Source organism: Corythoichthys intestinalis, chromosome 21 (assembly GCF_030265065.1).
Source record: "Corythoichthys intestinalis isolate RoL2023-P3 chromosome 21, ASM3026506v1, whole genome shotgun sequence".
Taxonomy (NCBI): domain Eukaryota; kingdom Metazoa; phylum Chordata; class Actinopteri; order Syngnathiformes; family Syngnathidae; genus Corythoichthys; species Corythoichthys intestinalis.
The window spans coordinates 27587135-27604682 of NC_080415.1; the positions used below are offsets into that span (position 1 = coordinate 27587135).

At 38.6% G+C, this 17548-nt stretch overlaps 1 protein-coding gene across 3 annotated transcripts; it reads right to left on the minus strand.

Moving 5' to 3' along the window:
- Positions 1-892: 892 nt before the first annotated feature.
- Positions 893-16604, minus strand: cdk5r1b (cyclin dependent kinase 5, regulatory subunit 1b (p35)). Of its 3 annotated transcripts, none has more exons than XM_057826264.1 (3): positions 16277-16604; positions 9350-10309; positions 893-5469 (listed from the first exon to the last, which is right to left on the minus strand). In XM_057826264.1, the coding sequence occupies exons 2-3, from the start codon at positions 10234-10236 to the stop codon at positions 5454-5456; spliced, it is 903 nt and encodes a 300-aa protein (XP_057682247.1). In that variant the 5' UTR covers positions 10237-10309; positions 16277-16604; the 3' UTR covers positions 893-5453. The 3 variants fall into 3 exon arrangements, with proteins under 3 accessions (XP_057682247.1, XP_057682246.1, XP_057682248.1); XM_057826263.1 differs by having other exon boundaries at positions 9350-10312; XM_057826265.1 differs by lacking the exon at positions 893-5469 and having other exon boundaries at positions 9346-10312.
- Between the last annotated feature and the right edge of the window lie 944 nt (positions 16605-17548).

Consider the following 17548-nt stretch of genomic DNA (forward strand, 5'->3'; position numbering starts at 1 on the left):
AAATTCATGTTCTCTGCTAATTATTTCTTCAGTTACTGTTCCAGTTGTTTCATTAATCGCTCGTTATTGTATTTGGTAACACTTTATTTGACAGTGGCGCCATAAGACAATCATAATTATGACATGACACTGTCATGAGCATTAATGAATGCTTATAACAGATGTCTTTTCGTGTCATCCGGGATATAATCTCCCTTTTGAATGGATGTAGAAGGTCTAGGCTGGACCTTAATGGAGTTAGTGACATAATTTGCCGGATGACAACTAATGACATCTGTCATAAGCATTCAGTAATGCCCATGATTGTGTCATGTCATAATTATGACAGTCTTATGGCGCCACTGTCAAATAAAGTCTTACCAAATACCATAACAAGCAATTCATGAAACAACTGGAACCGTAACTGAAGAAATAATTAGCAGAGAACATGAAGTTTGTCTGTTGCGCCTCAATGCATGCTAGGAGGCATGTGGGACAACTACAGTGTTGACAGCAGGTGGCAGCAGAGGTTGACTGCCTCCTGTTTTATGACGCCGTTGTCAAATAAAGTGTTACTTATTAACCCAAATAAATCAATAAGCTGCACTGGACTATATATTCAAAATGAGGGAAGAAAGTAGCGACTTATTGTCCGAAAATTACGGTATGTACATTATTTCATATTTTTTTTTCTCCCTTAAGTTAAAAATAATAATAATAAAAACTAAAAGCCAAAGATAATATGAGAATATGTGCTTTTAAGATGCTCAAAAAAAGGGTTCTAACAATTCTTAGGTCAACAATGTCCCGAAAAATTTCATTGACAATCAAAGTATTTGTCGATTCATTTGATAATCAATTAACGTATGAATCGTTGCATCTCTAGTTGGTTACACAAACCCACACATTAGCGTCTGGAACAATCAGTGCATTTTATTTGGAGTTTATTTTCATCACAGTACAAAAATAAATGAAAATAAGCCGAACCAGGAAATGAAATTTGGAACAACAACAGCTTTTTTCAATTTGAAAAAATTGTGACATTTTGATGACTATCTACTCCGTTCCCTGACTTTTTCCCCCCCACACAATCTTCTGTACAAACACACACTCACACACATACCTCATTTATATACAACAAATGTAATATTGTCTTTTTTTAGGTAAATTATTGTTTTTTAACATGTGAAGGGGAACAGAGGAGATGTTGATGTTAAAATGTGCTTTATGATGGTCACTAAGCAGAATTGCTCATTTCATTAATTTTTATTTTCATTTTCAACCATAATAATAATTTAGTACCTTACTACTGTAATTGCTGATACCGAAAAAAAAAACATGTTAATTCCTGATAGAAAAAGCGGTCTTATCTTTAAAACACAGCATTTGTACTCCCGTGATGTCTTATTTTCGGATTATGCACATAAAAGCCTCCTTAGCACAATTTTCCAGTGACTTCCTGCCAAGCACAGTTGTAATCTTCAAAATGTGACCTCTACTTTAAAGCACACTTGCCATACAGGAGAAAGTTAATACCAGCATAAATTATAGGAGAAAATAAAATGTGTTTTTTAACAGCATTTGCAGTGAAAAAAATAAGTATTTGAACACCTTGCTATTTTGCAAGTTCTTCCACTTAGAAATCATGGAGTGGTCTGAAATTTTCATCGTAGGTGCATGTCCGCTGTGAGAGAAAAAATCTTAGAAGAAAAACCCTGAAATAACAATGTATGATTTTTTGACGATTTCTTTGTGTGATACAGCTGCTAATAAGCCTTTATTTGCAATTACAGAGGTTAAAAGTTTCCTGTAGTTTTTCACCAGGTTTGCACACGCTGCAGTCAGGTTTCTGGGCTGTTGCTGAGAAATACTAAGTTTGAGATCTCTCCAAAGGTTTTCTATTGGGTTTAGGTCTGGAGACCAGCTAGGCCATGCTAGAACCTTGTTATGCTTCTTACGGAGCCACTCCTTGGTTTTCCTGTGTGTGTGCTTTGGGTCCATGTCATGTTGGATAACCCAGGCACCACCCATCTTCAATGTTCTGACTGAAGGAAGGGGGGTTATTCCCCAAAATCTCACAATACCCCCAAAGCATGATGCTAACACCCGCATGCTTCACAGTAGGGATGGTGTTCTTGAGATAGTACTCATCACTCTTCTTCCTCCAAACACAAAAAGTTGTATTTTACTCTTATCTGACCACAAAACTCAGTCCCATGACTCTTCTTCATCATCCAAATGGTCATAGGCAAACTTAAGACAGGCTTTGATTTGTGCTGGTTTGAGCAGGGGAACCTTCTGCGCCATGCATGATTTCAAACCATGACATCTTAGTGTTTTACCAACGGTAACCTTGGAAACGGTGGTCCCAGGTTTTTTCAGGTTATTTAACAACTCCTGTCGTGTAGTTCTGCGCTGATTCCTCACATTTCTTAGGATCATTGAGACCCCACCAGGTGATGTCTTACATGGGCTCTACTCCGATTGAGATTTAGTGTCATGTTTAGCTTCTTCTATTTTCTAATGATTGCTCAAACAGAGGATCTTTTTTAACCAAGCTGCTTGGCAATTGCTCCATAGCACTTTCCAGCCTTGTAGAGGTGAACAATTTTGTCTCTGGTGTCTTTGGACAGCTCTTTGGTCTTGACCATGTTACAAGTTTGAGTGTTACTGACTGTATGGGGTGGACAGGTGCCTTTATGATGCCATCAACCTCAAACAAGTGCATCTGATTCAAGATATTACTGATTTTATGGGGTGGACAAGTGTCTTTATGCTTCTATCGACCTCAAACAAGTGCATCTGATTCAAGATAATACATGGAGTGGTGGTGGACTTTTAATAGGCAGACTATCAGGTCTTTCAGGGTAAGAATTCTAGATAATAGACAGGTGTTGAAATACTTATTTTCAGCTGTATCACACAAATTGATTGTTAAAAATCGCATTGGGATTTCTAGATTTTTCTCTTTAGATTATTTCTCTCACAGTGGACATGCACTTCCAATTGAAAATTTCAGACTCCTCCATGATTTATAAGTGGGAGAACCTGCAAAATAGCAGGTTGTTCAAATACTAGTACATATTTTATTCACTGTAAATATGGATTTATTTTTTCAACCCTTTGATGAAGTTAGATTTAATAAATAAACATCAGACGGTGCGAGACGTCCAATCCATTTTGACTGATTGGACGTCTAGCGCCGTCAATGGCAGCCCAATGCGTTAAATATTTATCTGGGTTGGCCAAGGTAATGACCCTCCAGAAAAAAAAGAAAAAAAACAACTACAGGTAGTCCCCGTGTTATGACGTACCCGACTTATGTGATTTCGACTTTTTTTTGTTGTTGCGTCAACCATACCTTATTGTTTGTACCTCACGGTATCTAATTTTTTTACTTCATTAATATGGCATTTCTGCCCTTTGGTGAATTGTGTATTTGATTTGAGCTGCAACAATTAATCGATTAACTCGAGTAATTCAATTAGAAAAAAAGCTTCGAATCAAATTTTGCTGCTTCGAGTATTCGTTTAATTAGAGTGGCGTTGTCATGGTTTGTTTTGAAAGTGGTTACATTTTGTTTGATTGATTTCGGTGGCTAGACTGCACTCTAGTGGCAACATTGAATATGACACAACTCATTTAACATGGCGGAATCTAGCTGCTCCCTGTTAAGACCAACATAAGGTAAGTTTTTGTTCGAGCGAATTTTATGTATTCCTTATTTAGTTTATAGGATGATTTAGCCATTTTTAGGGGGGATATGTGTTTGAATGATTTGTTAAGAGAATTTTTTGCTAGTTTTGCTATGTGCGCTTGGCTTCCCCTAGTGGTGACTTACTGGAAGCAGCAGGCTAAAAGAACTTGAGGAATCCTTGAGGTGTACAGACGCTACACACCTCCTCTGCACTACACATCGTTGAGAACACTTGATAAAACAAAATCTGTAAGTTTGCACATTTAACAGAGGGTCTGATATCATTTCGGTGTGTTTATTCTGTTACTTTGTTGTCATTTATGTGAAGCCAAGCAACATGTTTTTGTGCTAAGCTAAATTAGCTACTTCATTAGATTTGCTCATAACAGAGCTAGTCTTCATGTGGCTTCTTTTTCGTGGTGTTAGGCAGCTGTTTTTCCGGTCGGCGGTCAGGAAATTGAAATTTGGAATCGAAATTAAGAAATTCGAACGGTTCCGGGACAACCAGAGTGTTAGTCCCGGATCCCATCGATGGTTGATGCCCTTACGTATTTGCGCACGCACACACGAGGAAGAGCGCATTTGCTACCACAAAGAAGTTGCTTAGCCGAATGAGAGCGTGAGGGGAATTACAGTTTAGCTTGCTGTCTAGCTAGGACTTAGCTCCAACTTGTTGGCGAGGACAGTACATTGACGTTTAATACATGTTTTTGGATAGTTATTTTGAGATTGAGGGGTACTTTAAAGGGTTCATTCCGACATATGCGGAAATTCGGGTTACATCGCTAGCGTAGGAACGGAACTCGTTCGTAACTCGGGCACTACCTTTACAATATGAATAAAATAAAATAAAAATGATTTTGACAGTCATGCACTAGAGGAAGCCTGCGTACCACTGCTGGCACTCAAGCCGCATTTTGGGAACCACTGCCATGAGCCGAATATGTGTAGGAAAACAAAACAGAATACCCAAAGAAAAATATTGGTGCAAAATACAAGAATTTTCTGATGAAAAACATGACCATATGCAAGTATACTTTTAAATTCCTACTGAATTTCTCCTAAAATATCTCCAAAAACTTCACACTTTTCCTTTTCTCTCTGTTTTTTTATCATTGCGGTGCTAGTCAGATCGTTCCTGCTCATCCTCAACCGGAAGCAATCTTCATTCCCACCAAGACGAGACAAAACGCTACAGCTAAAACGCTCCTAAATGTCGATCAAAGTGAGTAGATAATCCGTGTAAGGGAGCGCGTAATGTAACGGAGGATATGGCACTGTTAATGGTAGGCGATGAGCACAGGAAGTAGCAAAAAACATTAGCAGGCAGAGCTAAAATCAAGACTAATGCAGTCCAAAGGAGAGAAAGAATCTCCCACACGTGCAAAAAGACGGAATTCTAATCATCATCATCATGAATTATTACAAACAAAATCCGCTTGTTCCAGAAGAGCCATAAATAAAAAGCAATAAATAAGCTCCGCACGGGTGTGAAAACATCCAGTAACTCGTCAAAATAGATGAAAAAAAGACAAACAAAAAAAGGTCACCGTCTTCCGAGCAACTGTCCTGACGACTCGACGTTCCGACCGGGAGCTGTCCGCTCTGTCCCGTCCGGGAAGACGTCGCCTCTAAAAAGAACAGTCTCAAATCTTTGCCGCTGCCGACATTCTGTCCCGGACTCCCCAAAAGTTCACGTGAGTCCGCAATGACGGGGGGAGAGGATGCCCAAGGTAGTGGTGGAATTTCAGCGGTGTCGCGGAATGACCAGCGCCAGTCAGGCGATGGCTCGCCTGTGGGGAACAAAATGGTTTCAATTTTACTTCATAGGTGGCAGCCAAAAGAGTTCATAGAACCCAGAGTGCCCTAAATTTTTGGTACATGATTTCGTGATTTTCAATTGGCGCACAGCAACTGAACTGATTAAATCAACCCCCTGACTTGAACCCCATAAAGCAAATACTATTTAAAGCATGAACCCCATGCTCTAAACCGGATCAAAGCATGCACCTCTCACCAAAAACGAAAATATTACTCTAGTAATCAGTCTAAAAAATGAGTGCTCTATCGGATTTTAGTCTGGGGATTAACTTAATTGTTTTCCATCTACTAAGACAAGAATGGAATCTGTCAGTTGTTATTAGTTGTCCATTTTTTATTAAACTCATTTAGATATCCCATCCCCATTATTATAGCTATTTTAAAGCAATATAGTTAAAGAGCCACACAATATTATGTTCAGTGATGAAACATACACCAAATCAACTAAATGATTTGGACTTCTACATTTTTGCGTTCTTCAGTAATTAGCCGAAGAACATGAGAACATTCACAATTTTCTTCCAGAAAACTCTTTACACACAGTGGGCTGAATTCATATTTTAAAAAAAAAAAAAAAAAAGGGTAAATCGCTGCCATCTTGTGGTGGTTTTGCATCAGTAAAATTGTCTCCGAGCTTGACAGTGCAAATATACAGTGATCCCTCATTTTTTGCGGTTAATGGGGACCAGAACCCGCCGCGATAAGTGACCCCCCCCCCAAAAACTGTAAACTGTAAATATTATATATATAAATATAAAAAAAAAAAAAAAAGTATTTTGAAATAAAATATTTTGAAATAAAAAAAATTTCAACCTTTTGAGCCTTTCAAAAGCATTTTTTTACTTTGGAATGTTTATTTTTTAATGTAAAAAAAAATGTAAACATTCCCTATTTAATTTTTACCAAATAAATTTAAAAAAAAATTTAAATCTCACGAAAACCAGTTAATTTCTTTTTTTTCATTTTTCATTTTTCTTTTAAGTTTCGAAATAAAAATGTCTTCAATTAAAAAGAAAAAAACAAAAAAACGGATTGTTTATCCTCACTTTTAATTTAATGTTAATATTATTCAAATTTCAAATTAAATTTAAAACTTTCAATTATAAACAAAGGAAAAACAGTAAACAGTAAATATTCCTATTAATTTTAATTTTTAAAAGAATTATAACCTAAAGCTTTTTATAGTCCTCGATGAAAGCAGGTGATTATCTTTGTAATTAATCAGATGTATTTACAGTTATCCCTCGTTTTCTGCAGTTAATGGGGACCAGAACCAGAAGTAGGCCCCCCCCTCAATGTAATTATTTAGATTTAGGATTGGAAAGAGATGCATAGAAGACATGTTTTTCACTATTTTTTCCGAAGTATAATTAAAAAAAAACATATATATATATATATATTTATAAATATTTATATACTGTATTTATATTTATATTTATTTATATATTTTTAATAAATGGTTTTTGAGCACTTCAAATGTAATAATTATGATAAGTTTTGAACATGTTACTGTCCCACCGAATTATTTTAAACAAGAATAAGGCAGAAAAATGCTCGTCTTTATCAAATGCTTCATTGAGTGAGTCCACTCAAATCCGCTCAAGCTGCTCACTTACACTCAATGAGTTGCCACAGCAACTGTTTAACAAGTTAAACGATTATTGACGCATGCGGCGCTTCGAAGTTCGCTTCTCTGGCAAGATCAAACATTAAACGTCTGTCAATCATCGTTAACCTTAAAAAGCAACTACAGCGCGCTGCCTGACCAAAAAAGAACAGAGAGAGGGAGGGGGAGTGAGACAATGCGATCGGCTCGGGACAGCTCATCTGTATTGTATTTTCTTTAATTGAAAAAAAATCTGCAATGGACTGAGGGCCTGGAGTTTGAAGCAGGAAGTAGCGAGGGATCACTGTATTCGATGACTATCACCATCAGTGGCAGTTAAAGTATTACTACGTCCATCTTTAACATGTACCGCACTGTAAATATTGTTGTCAATGGCAGCGAATACGCTAAAAATGTTTGTTAGCATCTTACAAGCTAGTCGTGTCGCTTTTACTACTCCGGTATTGCAAATGGTATTTAGTCTCTGCTTTAGCAAAAGTAAGTGCTCTATATCAGGGGTCCCCAACGACCGGGCCGTGGAGCATTTGGTACCGGGCCGCACGGAAATAATAAATAATTTATTAACGACTGCATTCTGGCCGATTGACTTTGGCCTGTGCCGCTTAACACACCAATATCCCTGTCTACTCTAGATATACAACTACAGGATAGGAGGTCGTCATAGAAATGCATTGATTGGACTGTTAGCACTAAATCTCGTTTTGTATATCTATGCGAACTTGGACTCGATAATAAGGTATGACGTAGGTCGTCGCCAATCACATTTCTTCCCAGAAATAATTAGCCCCCACACTAGAATGACTGAATAACACACGTCTTTTTACGGGGAAAAGGGAACCTGACGAGCCAGAAGATGTGCCTACAACCTCGATGAAAACAACATTTATGCTACTTCCCAATCACTAAAGACCCACGAACTGCGAAGGAGTGAATTCGTGACCCGTATGTGAATAAACCAAGTGATTCGAGCATGTCTGTTCAACAGGAATATCAGCTTGTAGAGATCGCAAATCACGGCGACCTTAAACGTACATTTGAGACAACAACTCTACCGAAGTTCTGGATTAAAGTCATTTCTGAATAACCTGACATCGCTAGGAGCGCGCAGAAAACTGTGCTACAATTTCCAACATCGTGTATTTGTGATGCTAGCTTCTCTCACTCTCCCATCTTGGGACCATCTCGTCTCAACGAAACAAACTCAGGCTTCGCACTAATTCAGCAGGTGAGTTGTAATTTTTCCCTGCACTTAACACGACGGGGCTAAAAAAAAATGCTATTTTATATTTCCTGTATTTTGTTCTGACAAAGTTGGCATGCGCGTAATGTTAAAAAGGACCGCGAATGCAGCGATTCCAAAGTACACACTACAAACTTTCTTTAACTAAAGAAATATTATGTTTGCCATGTTAGGTGCACACAACAACTGCACGTAGCCCTCTCACTTAACGACTTCGCCGTGTCGTTAAGCATTAATTTATGCCATTTCGGTGTTTCGCATGTATGTTTATGATGTAAATAGTTTTTTAGCACTATTGGATAACATTGTGAGTCCAAGTGAATATAAAGGAGGGCTTTTTTCACCGCCACAAAAGCTTTGGGAGCAAAATTTTATAAGGGTGCAAAATTTGACAGAACACCGGTCTGTGAAAAAAAGACCCAAATCACACCGGTCCGTGGTGCAAAAAAGGTTGGGAACCCCTGCTCCATTGGTTTTAATCTGGGGATTGACTTGGTTGTATTCATGTTTTCAGTCAACAGCGACAACAAAGGACATGCTTTACCGTGTTGCCAGCCATTTAACCTGCAAAATTGTGTGTTCTACGATTAAACACGCCAGATTTACCTATTAGAAGATTAGACACTCTTCTTTCACCTGAAAATCATGTGTCACAAACTGGCCTAATCTCACATCAATCAAATGCATCGCTGCCATCTATTGGTGATTTTACATCAGTAAAATTGTGTCCAACTTTGACATTCCCAGTCGAGTAGCATCGGACTCATTCTCTGCCATTGACGGCCATAGATGATATATCTACAGTCGTCAATGGTGGTGAAAGTATTACTGTGTATGTCCAACGCTAACATGTATCACACTGTAAAAGTTGCAAAAAAATTTTTTTTTAAAAACGGTCCATGATGGATTGCCTATTGTCATCAATTGTAGCGAATAAACTAAAAATGTTCGCTAGCATGTTACAAGTTAAGCAGTTCGCGCTTACCGGTCCAGTCCGATGAGCAGGCGGCTACGCTCCTCCTCCTTCTGGCTCTCGTTCTTGAGGTCGGCGAAGACCTGCGTGAAGTAGTGCGGATCAGAGTTGATCTGCAACATCTTGGCGCTCATCAGGTCGATGATGGACAGGCAGCGGTCCCAGAAGGCCTCCTTGGAGCTCTCCACCAGGAAGGGCTTGAGCGGGTAGGAGATCTCGTTGCCCATGTAGGAGTATGACAGGTAGAGGCAGGTGAGCAGCACGGCCTGCAGCTCGTGCTCGCCGCCCACCTCGGAGGAGACCACGTCGCGGCACAGCATGTAGACGAAGACTACGTTAGCGGGCGTGATGAAGCCTTGGTCCTGCCAACCCTGAAGCAGGAGGGATCGGTCCACGCTGCGCAGCCACAGCACCGGCTCGGTGGGCGACAAATGCTTCAGGCGGTAGCAGCGCCGGCACAAGAAGTCGCCCAGGCAGCGCAGGAGCTCGCTGGTGGACGCCTGCACGATCACCCGCTTGGGGGTACCCGGGGCGGCGGCCACCGCCGGGGCCTTCTTCACCGACGAATTCCCGTCGGAAGTTTTCGGCGTGCCAGAGTCCTGCGCGAAGGACGACAGGTTGGCGCAGGACTGCGACTTCTTCAGGTTCTCGTTGTTCAGGTGGCTGACATTGTTCTGGTAGGTCCCGTTGGGCTGAACCTTTTTAGAGCTCTTCTTCTTAGCTGACACGGCCACGATGCGCTTCCACGGCAGCACGTTGATGAGCGAGTGGCGTTTCAGACCCTTGTCTTTGGCGTTCTTGCTGTTCTGAACTGCCGTGTAGTGGCCCACCGTGGCTGGCCCGTCCTCGAACAGGGCCGCCTTGCGGTAGCTGGGCGATAGGGACAGCACGGTTCCCATGGCGACGGCGGCAAGGAGGCAGCGGAGGATCTCAAGGCGCTGTCTCGTTCGGATTTCACGCTCCGGGTGGAGTCTGCTGTAAGCCAACCAGATCAAAAACAAGACTCATCAAGACTGACTAGTGTTGCTTCTCATTGGCTTGCCATTGATGCGATTGACGTCCAATCCATTTAGATTGGGAGATCCTAGCGGCAAATTATTGCTGCCTGCCATCCCAGTCCAGATGGATTGGACACCTATCACTGTCAGTTAGAGTCATCCGATTATGACTTCATTAAACGACAGCCGATATCCCAATATTGTCCAATCCAATATCAAACCGATACCAATTTATGCGGTCGTGGACTTAACATATAATGGCTAATTGTATTGTGATGGCCCCACTGTATGCTTTAATAATGATAAATGTAACAACTTCATTATTTTCCAAATCAACATTCTGTGAAAAATAAGGGAACAACTTCAACTGAAGTTATGGCAGAAGTACCTATATTGCACCGCTATTTCTTTGAAGGCAACATGCATATTGGCGAAAACCCGATAATGCAAAACCCATGCTGATATTGTCCGATATCATTTTGAAATGCTTTTATTTTTTATTATCGGCTACCCAATAATATCAGACAACTCTACTGTCAATGGCAGCTAAAGTATTACTGTAGTGCTGCAAAAATTAATCGATTAACTCAAGAAATTCGATTAAAAAAAGCTTCAAATCAAATTTTGCTGCCTCGAGTATTCTTTTAATTAGAATGGCGTTGTAATGGTTTTCGAAGGTGGATACACTGCCCTCTAATGACAGTGAATATGACATAAGTCATTTAACATGGCTGAATCCAGCTGCTCCCTGCTAAGACCAACATAAGGTAAGTTTTTGTTTGAGCTAATATGTTTTTTATGCATTCGTTATTTAGTTTATAGGATTATTTAGTCATTTTGGGGGGGGGGGGGGAATGTGTTTCAATGATTTGTTAATAGCGTTGTAAAAACACATTAGCATTTGATAGCACTTAAGCTAGTGGACTTTTGCTATGCAAGTTAGCTAAATGTTCTTTTATTGTACTTAGATCCTCATATATTATTATTATTGTTTATTTTTTGGGGGAAAGGGTTTACATTTAGTTTTATGGATTTGTGTGGATACACTGCCCTCTATTGACAGTGAATATGACATAACTCATTTAACATGACTGACTCAAGCTGTTCCCTGTTAAGACCAACATAAGGTAAGTTTTTGTTTGAGCCATTAGTTTTTTTTAAAATGCATTCGTAATTTAGTAGTCGTTTTGGGGGGGGGGGGGGGGTGTTTGAATGATTTTTTTTTAAGTGCATTGTTAAAAAAAAGTTAACATTTTATAGCATTTAAGCTAGCAGACCTTTGCAGTCAAAGTTAGCCAATACTTTTGTTTTACTTTGATCCTCATTTATTTTTTAATTCCGTTTGAGGCTAAGTTCAGGTATTTAAATTTATTTTTACATGAAAGTGCAATTCTGCATAGTTTGAAGAAACACTCGGGAATTTTATCTTGTATTTGCATTTAATGCTCTTTTGAAAGTGCAATCGTTGCAAGCCTTTGTTTTACATCTCCTGAAATTGATTCTAACGCAATATAAGGTCTTAATCAGAATACTCGATTATTCGAACTAACCAGATGATTGATTAATCGACTACTAAAATAATCGATAGCTCCAGCCCTATATTACTGTGTCCATCGCATATACTTGATGAAATCCCTAACTCCAGAGGTGAGTACTAATGCGTTACATTTACTCCGTTACATTTACTTGAGTAAAATTGTGAAGAAGAAACACTACTCTTACGCCACTACTTTGAGCTACACTAGTCGTTACATTTTCCATCTTTATTCTACATATTTTATTTTTGCCAGCGATGCAAACAGTAGCTCTACCAGTTTCACCAATGATGCATCGCAAAACATGACACCATTATACCAATCAGACTCAAGCTTGCCGTTCCAATAACACGCCTTCCAGTTCAATCACGTGGCGTCTTTAAAAAACAACATGACTCGAAAGGGCAGATTTTAACCTCTCTCCCAGTTTTTATTTGGTACCGATTGACCAAGAAAAACCGGAGATATGATCCTTTTAATTTTATAATTGGAACTAGGGGTGGGAACCTCCTTGGTACCTCACAATATGATACGATTTGCGATACAAAGCTCACGATAACGATCTCACGATAAGGCGATACGCCGATTATGATACATTGATCCGGAAATCATTCTAGGATATTCTACAAAACAACTAATAAACAGGAAAAAACTATTTTCATCCTTCTGCTGTGAATTGGAATGAATGGATCACTAGTAGTTGTCCAATCTATTGGAGCTGGGAGACACTTAAAACGAATTGGATGTCTTTGGCGTCAATGGCAACAATGTTTTGAATTTGGGTGCATTTCAGGCCATTTGTTGTTGATTTTTAGACACTTTAAGTTGATTTTGGGGCATTTATGGGTCCATTTCTGTTGATTTTGGGGCTTTTATGGGTCACTTCTGGTTTATTTTGAGTTGCAGAACAGGAAGTGACCCAAGAATCTCCCAAAATGAATAGGCAATGACTCAGACTCGAAGAAAAGTGACCTGTAAGCGCCCCAAAGATATATCGATTCTTGGCAGGAGCATGAAAATTTTTTGGGACACAAAGTACCACGATATATCAGCATTTCGATATTTTGTCACACCCCTAATAGGAATCATAAAGGAACTACACATATTACCTATTCAAACTATGTAAAATAAATTTAAAAAAATAAATTGTTACTTTGCTATCAAAAGCTCTATTTGTATTTGTTTCTTGTGTAATTTTGGATAAGGAAAACATTATTCAGATGTTTGGGATGTACCTAAAGCAAAAAATAGCTGTGTTAAAGTCAAAGTTATCTTTGAAATGTATGCTTTCACAAAAAGCTCAATTTCTCTGTTTTTTCATCAGAAATTGGTAAATTGCTCAAACTAAGCTATTTTCTAATGCTGATTTCTAAAGAATGGAAAAAGATTAGGGCTGTCAAAATGATCGCGTTAACGGGCGCTAATTTTTTTTTTAAATTAATCACGTTAAAATATTTGACGCATTTAACGCACATGCCCCGCTCAAACAGATTAAAATGACAGCACAGTGTCATGGCCACTTGTTACTTGTGTTTTGTCGCCCACTTGTTACTTGTGTTTTGTCGCCCTCTGCTGGTGCTTAGGTGCGACTGATTTTATGGGTTTCAGGCTTTCAGCACCATGAGCCTTGTGTAATTAGTGACATCAACAATGACAAGCTACTAGTTTATTTTTTGAAAATTTTACAAATTTTATGAAAACAAAACCATTAAGAGGGGTTTTAATATAAGATTTCTATAACTTGTTCTAACATTTATCTTTTAAGAACTACAAGTCTTTCTATCCATGGATCGCTTTAACAGAATGTTAATAATGTTAATGCCATCTTGTTGATTTATTGTCTTCATAAACAAATACAAGACTTATGTACAGTATGTTGAATGTATATATCCGTCTTGTGCCTTTCCATTCCAACAATAATTTACAGAAAAATATGGCGTATTTTATAAATGGTTTGAATTGCGATTAATTACGATGAATTAATTTTTAAGCTGTGATTAACTCGATTAAAAATTTTAATCGTTTGACAGCCCTAAAAAAAGATATGAACTAACTTTTTTTTAAACTAATCTTTCTTTTGTTGGGTTCCATGTTTATATAGCAATAGAACAGAATTTTCTGTGGGCCTTGCAAAATCAGTCAAAATCTAGTAAAACGGCCGGGAGCGAAGGGGATTGCATCGGTGAAAATGGCTGGGAGTGAATGAGTTAATGGGTTATTGTACAGTATAATTATAACACTTCAAATAGCTAACTTTGTGCTGAGAAAGAAAATACCATTGTTTAAAAATAAAAAAATCAAACGTCTTAAGCAATTACAAGGGTTGTTCCGATCATGTTTTTTTGCTCCCGATCCGATCCCGATCGTTTTAGTTTGAGTATCTGCCGATCCCGACATTTCCCGATCCGATTGCTTTTTTTTTCCTCCCGATTCAATTCCAATCATTCCCGATAATTTTTCCCGATCATATGCATTTTGGCAATGAATTCAGAAAAAAAATGAATACAACTCGGACGAATATATACATTCAACATACAGTACATAAGTAATATATTTGTTTATTATGACAATAAATCCTCAAGATGGCATTTACATTATTAACATTCTTTCTGTGAGAGGGATCCACGGATAGAAAGACTTAATTCTTAAAGGATAAATGTGACTTTGTATATTGTGACTAAATATCGCCATCTAGTGTATTTGTTGAGCTTTCAGTAATTCTTAAAGGATAAATGTGACTTTGTATATTGTGACTAAATATCGCCATCTAGTGTATTTGTTGAGCTTTCAGTAAATGATACTGTAGCCATTTAACTGTTCTGCCCAAATGCATGATGGGAAGTGCAGCCATGACTGAGTGTAGTGGCACCAATTGATATGTCTTCTCTGCGTTGGGAAGTAACATAGGGTGTTAAGAAAAAGATCAACTACTACCTTTCTTCCCCACATTGCTTCCCACGATATTTCTAATTTTTGAGGGAGGGATTGTAAGGCTTTAGCCAATTAAAAAAAGGCTCCAAAGACTGCCAAAATTTACTCATTTTATGCTTCCTTTTAGCTCTGTATATAGGTAAAATGGCGCCATTATAGATGGAACGTGACAATGTGTGAGTGGGCATGCAGCGCATGCGTTACTTGTGTTGAATATTTTAACGTGATTAGTTTTCTAAAAAATTAATTACCGCCGGTAACGCGATAAATTTGATAGCCCTACTTTAAGACAAAACTAAAAGACTGGATGAGTGTAAGACATTTTGTCTGTAACGTTAAATACAATTACAAAACGATGTAATTAAAAAATATATATATAATTAAAAAGGCATTTCCGATATTTTTTTGCCGATTCCGATACTTTGAAAATGACGTGATCGGATCCCGATCGATCGGGACATCTTAAGCAATTACTCACAAGGTTACTCATTATTTGAGTAGTCTTTTCACCAAATACTTTCTTACTTGTACTTAAATACATTTTTTGGAGTATTACTTTTACTTGAGTAATATTATTTTGAAGTAACGCTACTCTTAATTGAGTAAAATTTTTGGCTATACTCTACCCACCTCTGTTTAACTCTTATTCCTTCATGTAAATTAGCGAATCTACCAGTCAATGAGGAATATATAATGGAAAAAATCAGTTTAACTCTTATTCCATGAAGATAAATTGACGCATGCAATGCTATAAAATAATAGTAATTGTGATCAATTGCCCAACTAAATATTGTTTCAGTCTTAATTTTTCCATTCAAGATTTAGTGTTTGTCCTTGCAGATTATATCATCACCATTGATTGTTCTTTGCTGCAGCGCTAGTGTGATTCATTGAGCCGCACAAACACACGCCTGGTGGCAGATGATGGACGGAATGAAGATAATGATCAACAATATATCATGTGTTGCTTTGGTGCAACACTGTCAAAAAAAATAAAACACACCCTAAATGTTGCTCTGCGTTAAAATTTCACCAGACAAATCCATATTTCATGTGCAATGGCTGATGACTGAATCATGCAGCGTTAATAAAATGGACGCCTAGAATGTAAACACCTTCTGCCCAGAGCTCCACTGTTAAATGTGTATTTTTTTTAATCGTGAGCTACTCTATATGTGATCGTCTGCACTGCAGCATATAAACCAAGCGGAGTTTTTAGTCCATCATCGTTCATTATTAGTTCGACATTCATGAAAAAATCCCAATGTGAACGCATTGTCGGATTTTTAATGGTAAATCCAGCCTCTCGGATGCTCTCCGAGGTTCTGAATCTAAGCCCGTGCGTGGAAAACGAAGCTATTTATAGCCCACCTTTCCCCCAAAAGATAAAAAAAAACATCCATCCGTGTGAAAATAGACAGCCACACCACATTGATCGCAATTTAAAAGCAGAAAAACATGAAAAATAAGCTTACCACAGCTCCAAATGACTGCGCGGCGACGTCGACGATGAAGACGGAGCTCTTCCCCTTCATGAACGGCGACTGACGAGCATCTTTGTCCGTTTAAATCCCGGAGAATGAAGTAAAATCATGTATTTATGGAGCAAAACGCACAATGGACGAGCGGACTGCAGGATTCCGGGATGAGGATGCTGTCCTTCCGCTCCTCCTAGTGCGGATGCTGCGAACTGGCTGATGTGTAGTGTAGTGTGTAGTGCAGTGTGATGTTGTGCAGTGATGGCGCAAAGGCGGTGGTCCTCCTGTATCGCGTCCACAGCACGGAGAACGAGTGCACCCGGAGCCCTGCAGGCGTGGTGTGAGTGCAGCGTGCACCTGAACGCAACACCAAGCGTGCGGTGATTGGAGGACGTTTGCGTTTGACCCAATTCGAGGCACGTTGACACTAATCTACAGCCCTCGGGGGTAAAATCAATAGAATATGTGCTCATTTTATGTTTGACACACGTGTTATTCCTCGGTAAAGAGCAAATATTGAAGGCTGGATGTCAAGATAGCAGAAAAGCTGTTTGGGGCGAGAGTTTTGCGTGTTATTTATGAAAAATATATGGCAGAAAACACAGACAAGGCTGAAAAAGCAGTTTCTGCTCGTGCACTCCTCCTTAAAATAAACTGTATTTTAAGCCAAAACAACTGTTTTGTTTGATAGAACAGTATGTCTATATGCTGCCATAGCAGATTCATGGCACAATAAGCCCCTGAACTATTTTTAATTTGTCCGTTTTACCCTGGAAACCCCTGTTTACAGACGTTGCGCAACCGCTTTTGTTTCAGCCTAGCCATAAAAAGATAAGTAATCGTATTTATTATTCGAAATGTCTGTCATTTTTAGCTTAGAATTATTAATTGATGTCTAATATTTAGTTTAAAAAAAACGACTTAAAAAATTATTCACTCATATTTTAACCTTTTAAACAAATTACGTCACAATGAAAAAGTTGGTGTCTGTTGAGTTAATTATCGAGGGTTGATTGAATATTTGCTTGATTGATTGAATATTTGCTTGTGCTCATATATACCTAATACATACATAATACATATTGCCATATTTTTTCTTATTTGATACAACCAGTAAATGATTATTGCTTGCTATACTAGGCCGTAGTATAATGTTTAAGTGTTAAAAAGGGTCGGGGTGACAACTGCCTTGCTTCATGGCCGCAACATTGCGTAACTAGACCTTATAGGACATCTTCAGCATCTTACGTCTGGACTTTCGACGACAAT

Coding starts and splice junctions, on each gene's coding strand:
- cdk5r1b (XM_057826264.1), bottom strand. CDS start 10,236: ATGGGAACCGTGCTGTCCCTATCGCCCAGCTACCGCAAGGCGGCCCTG.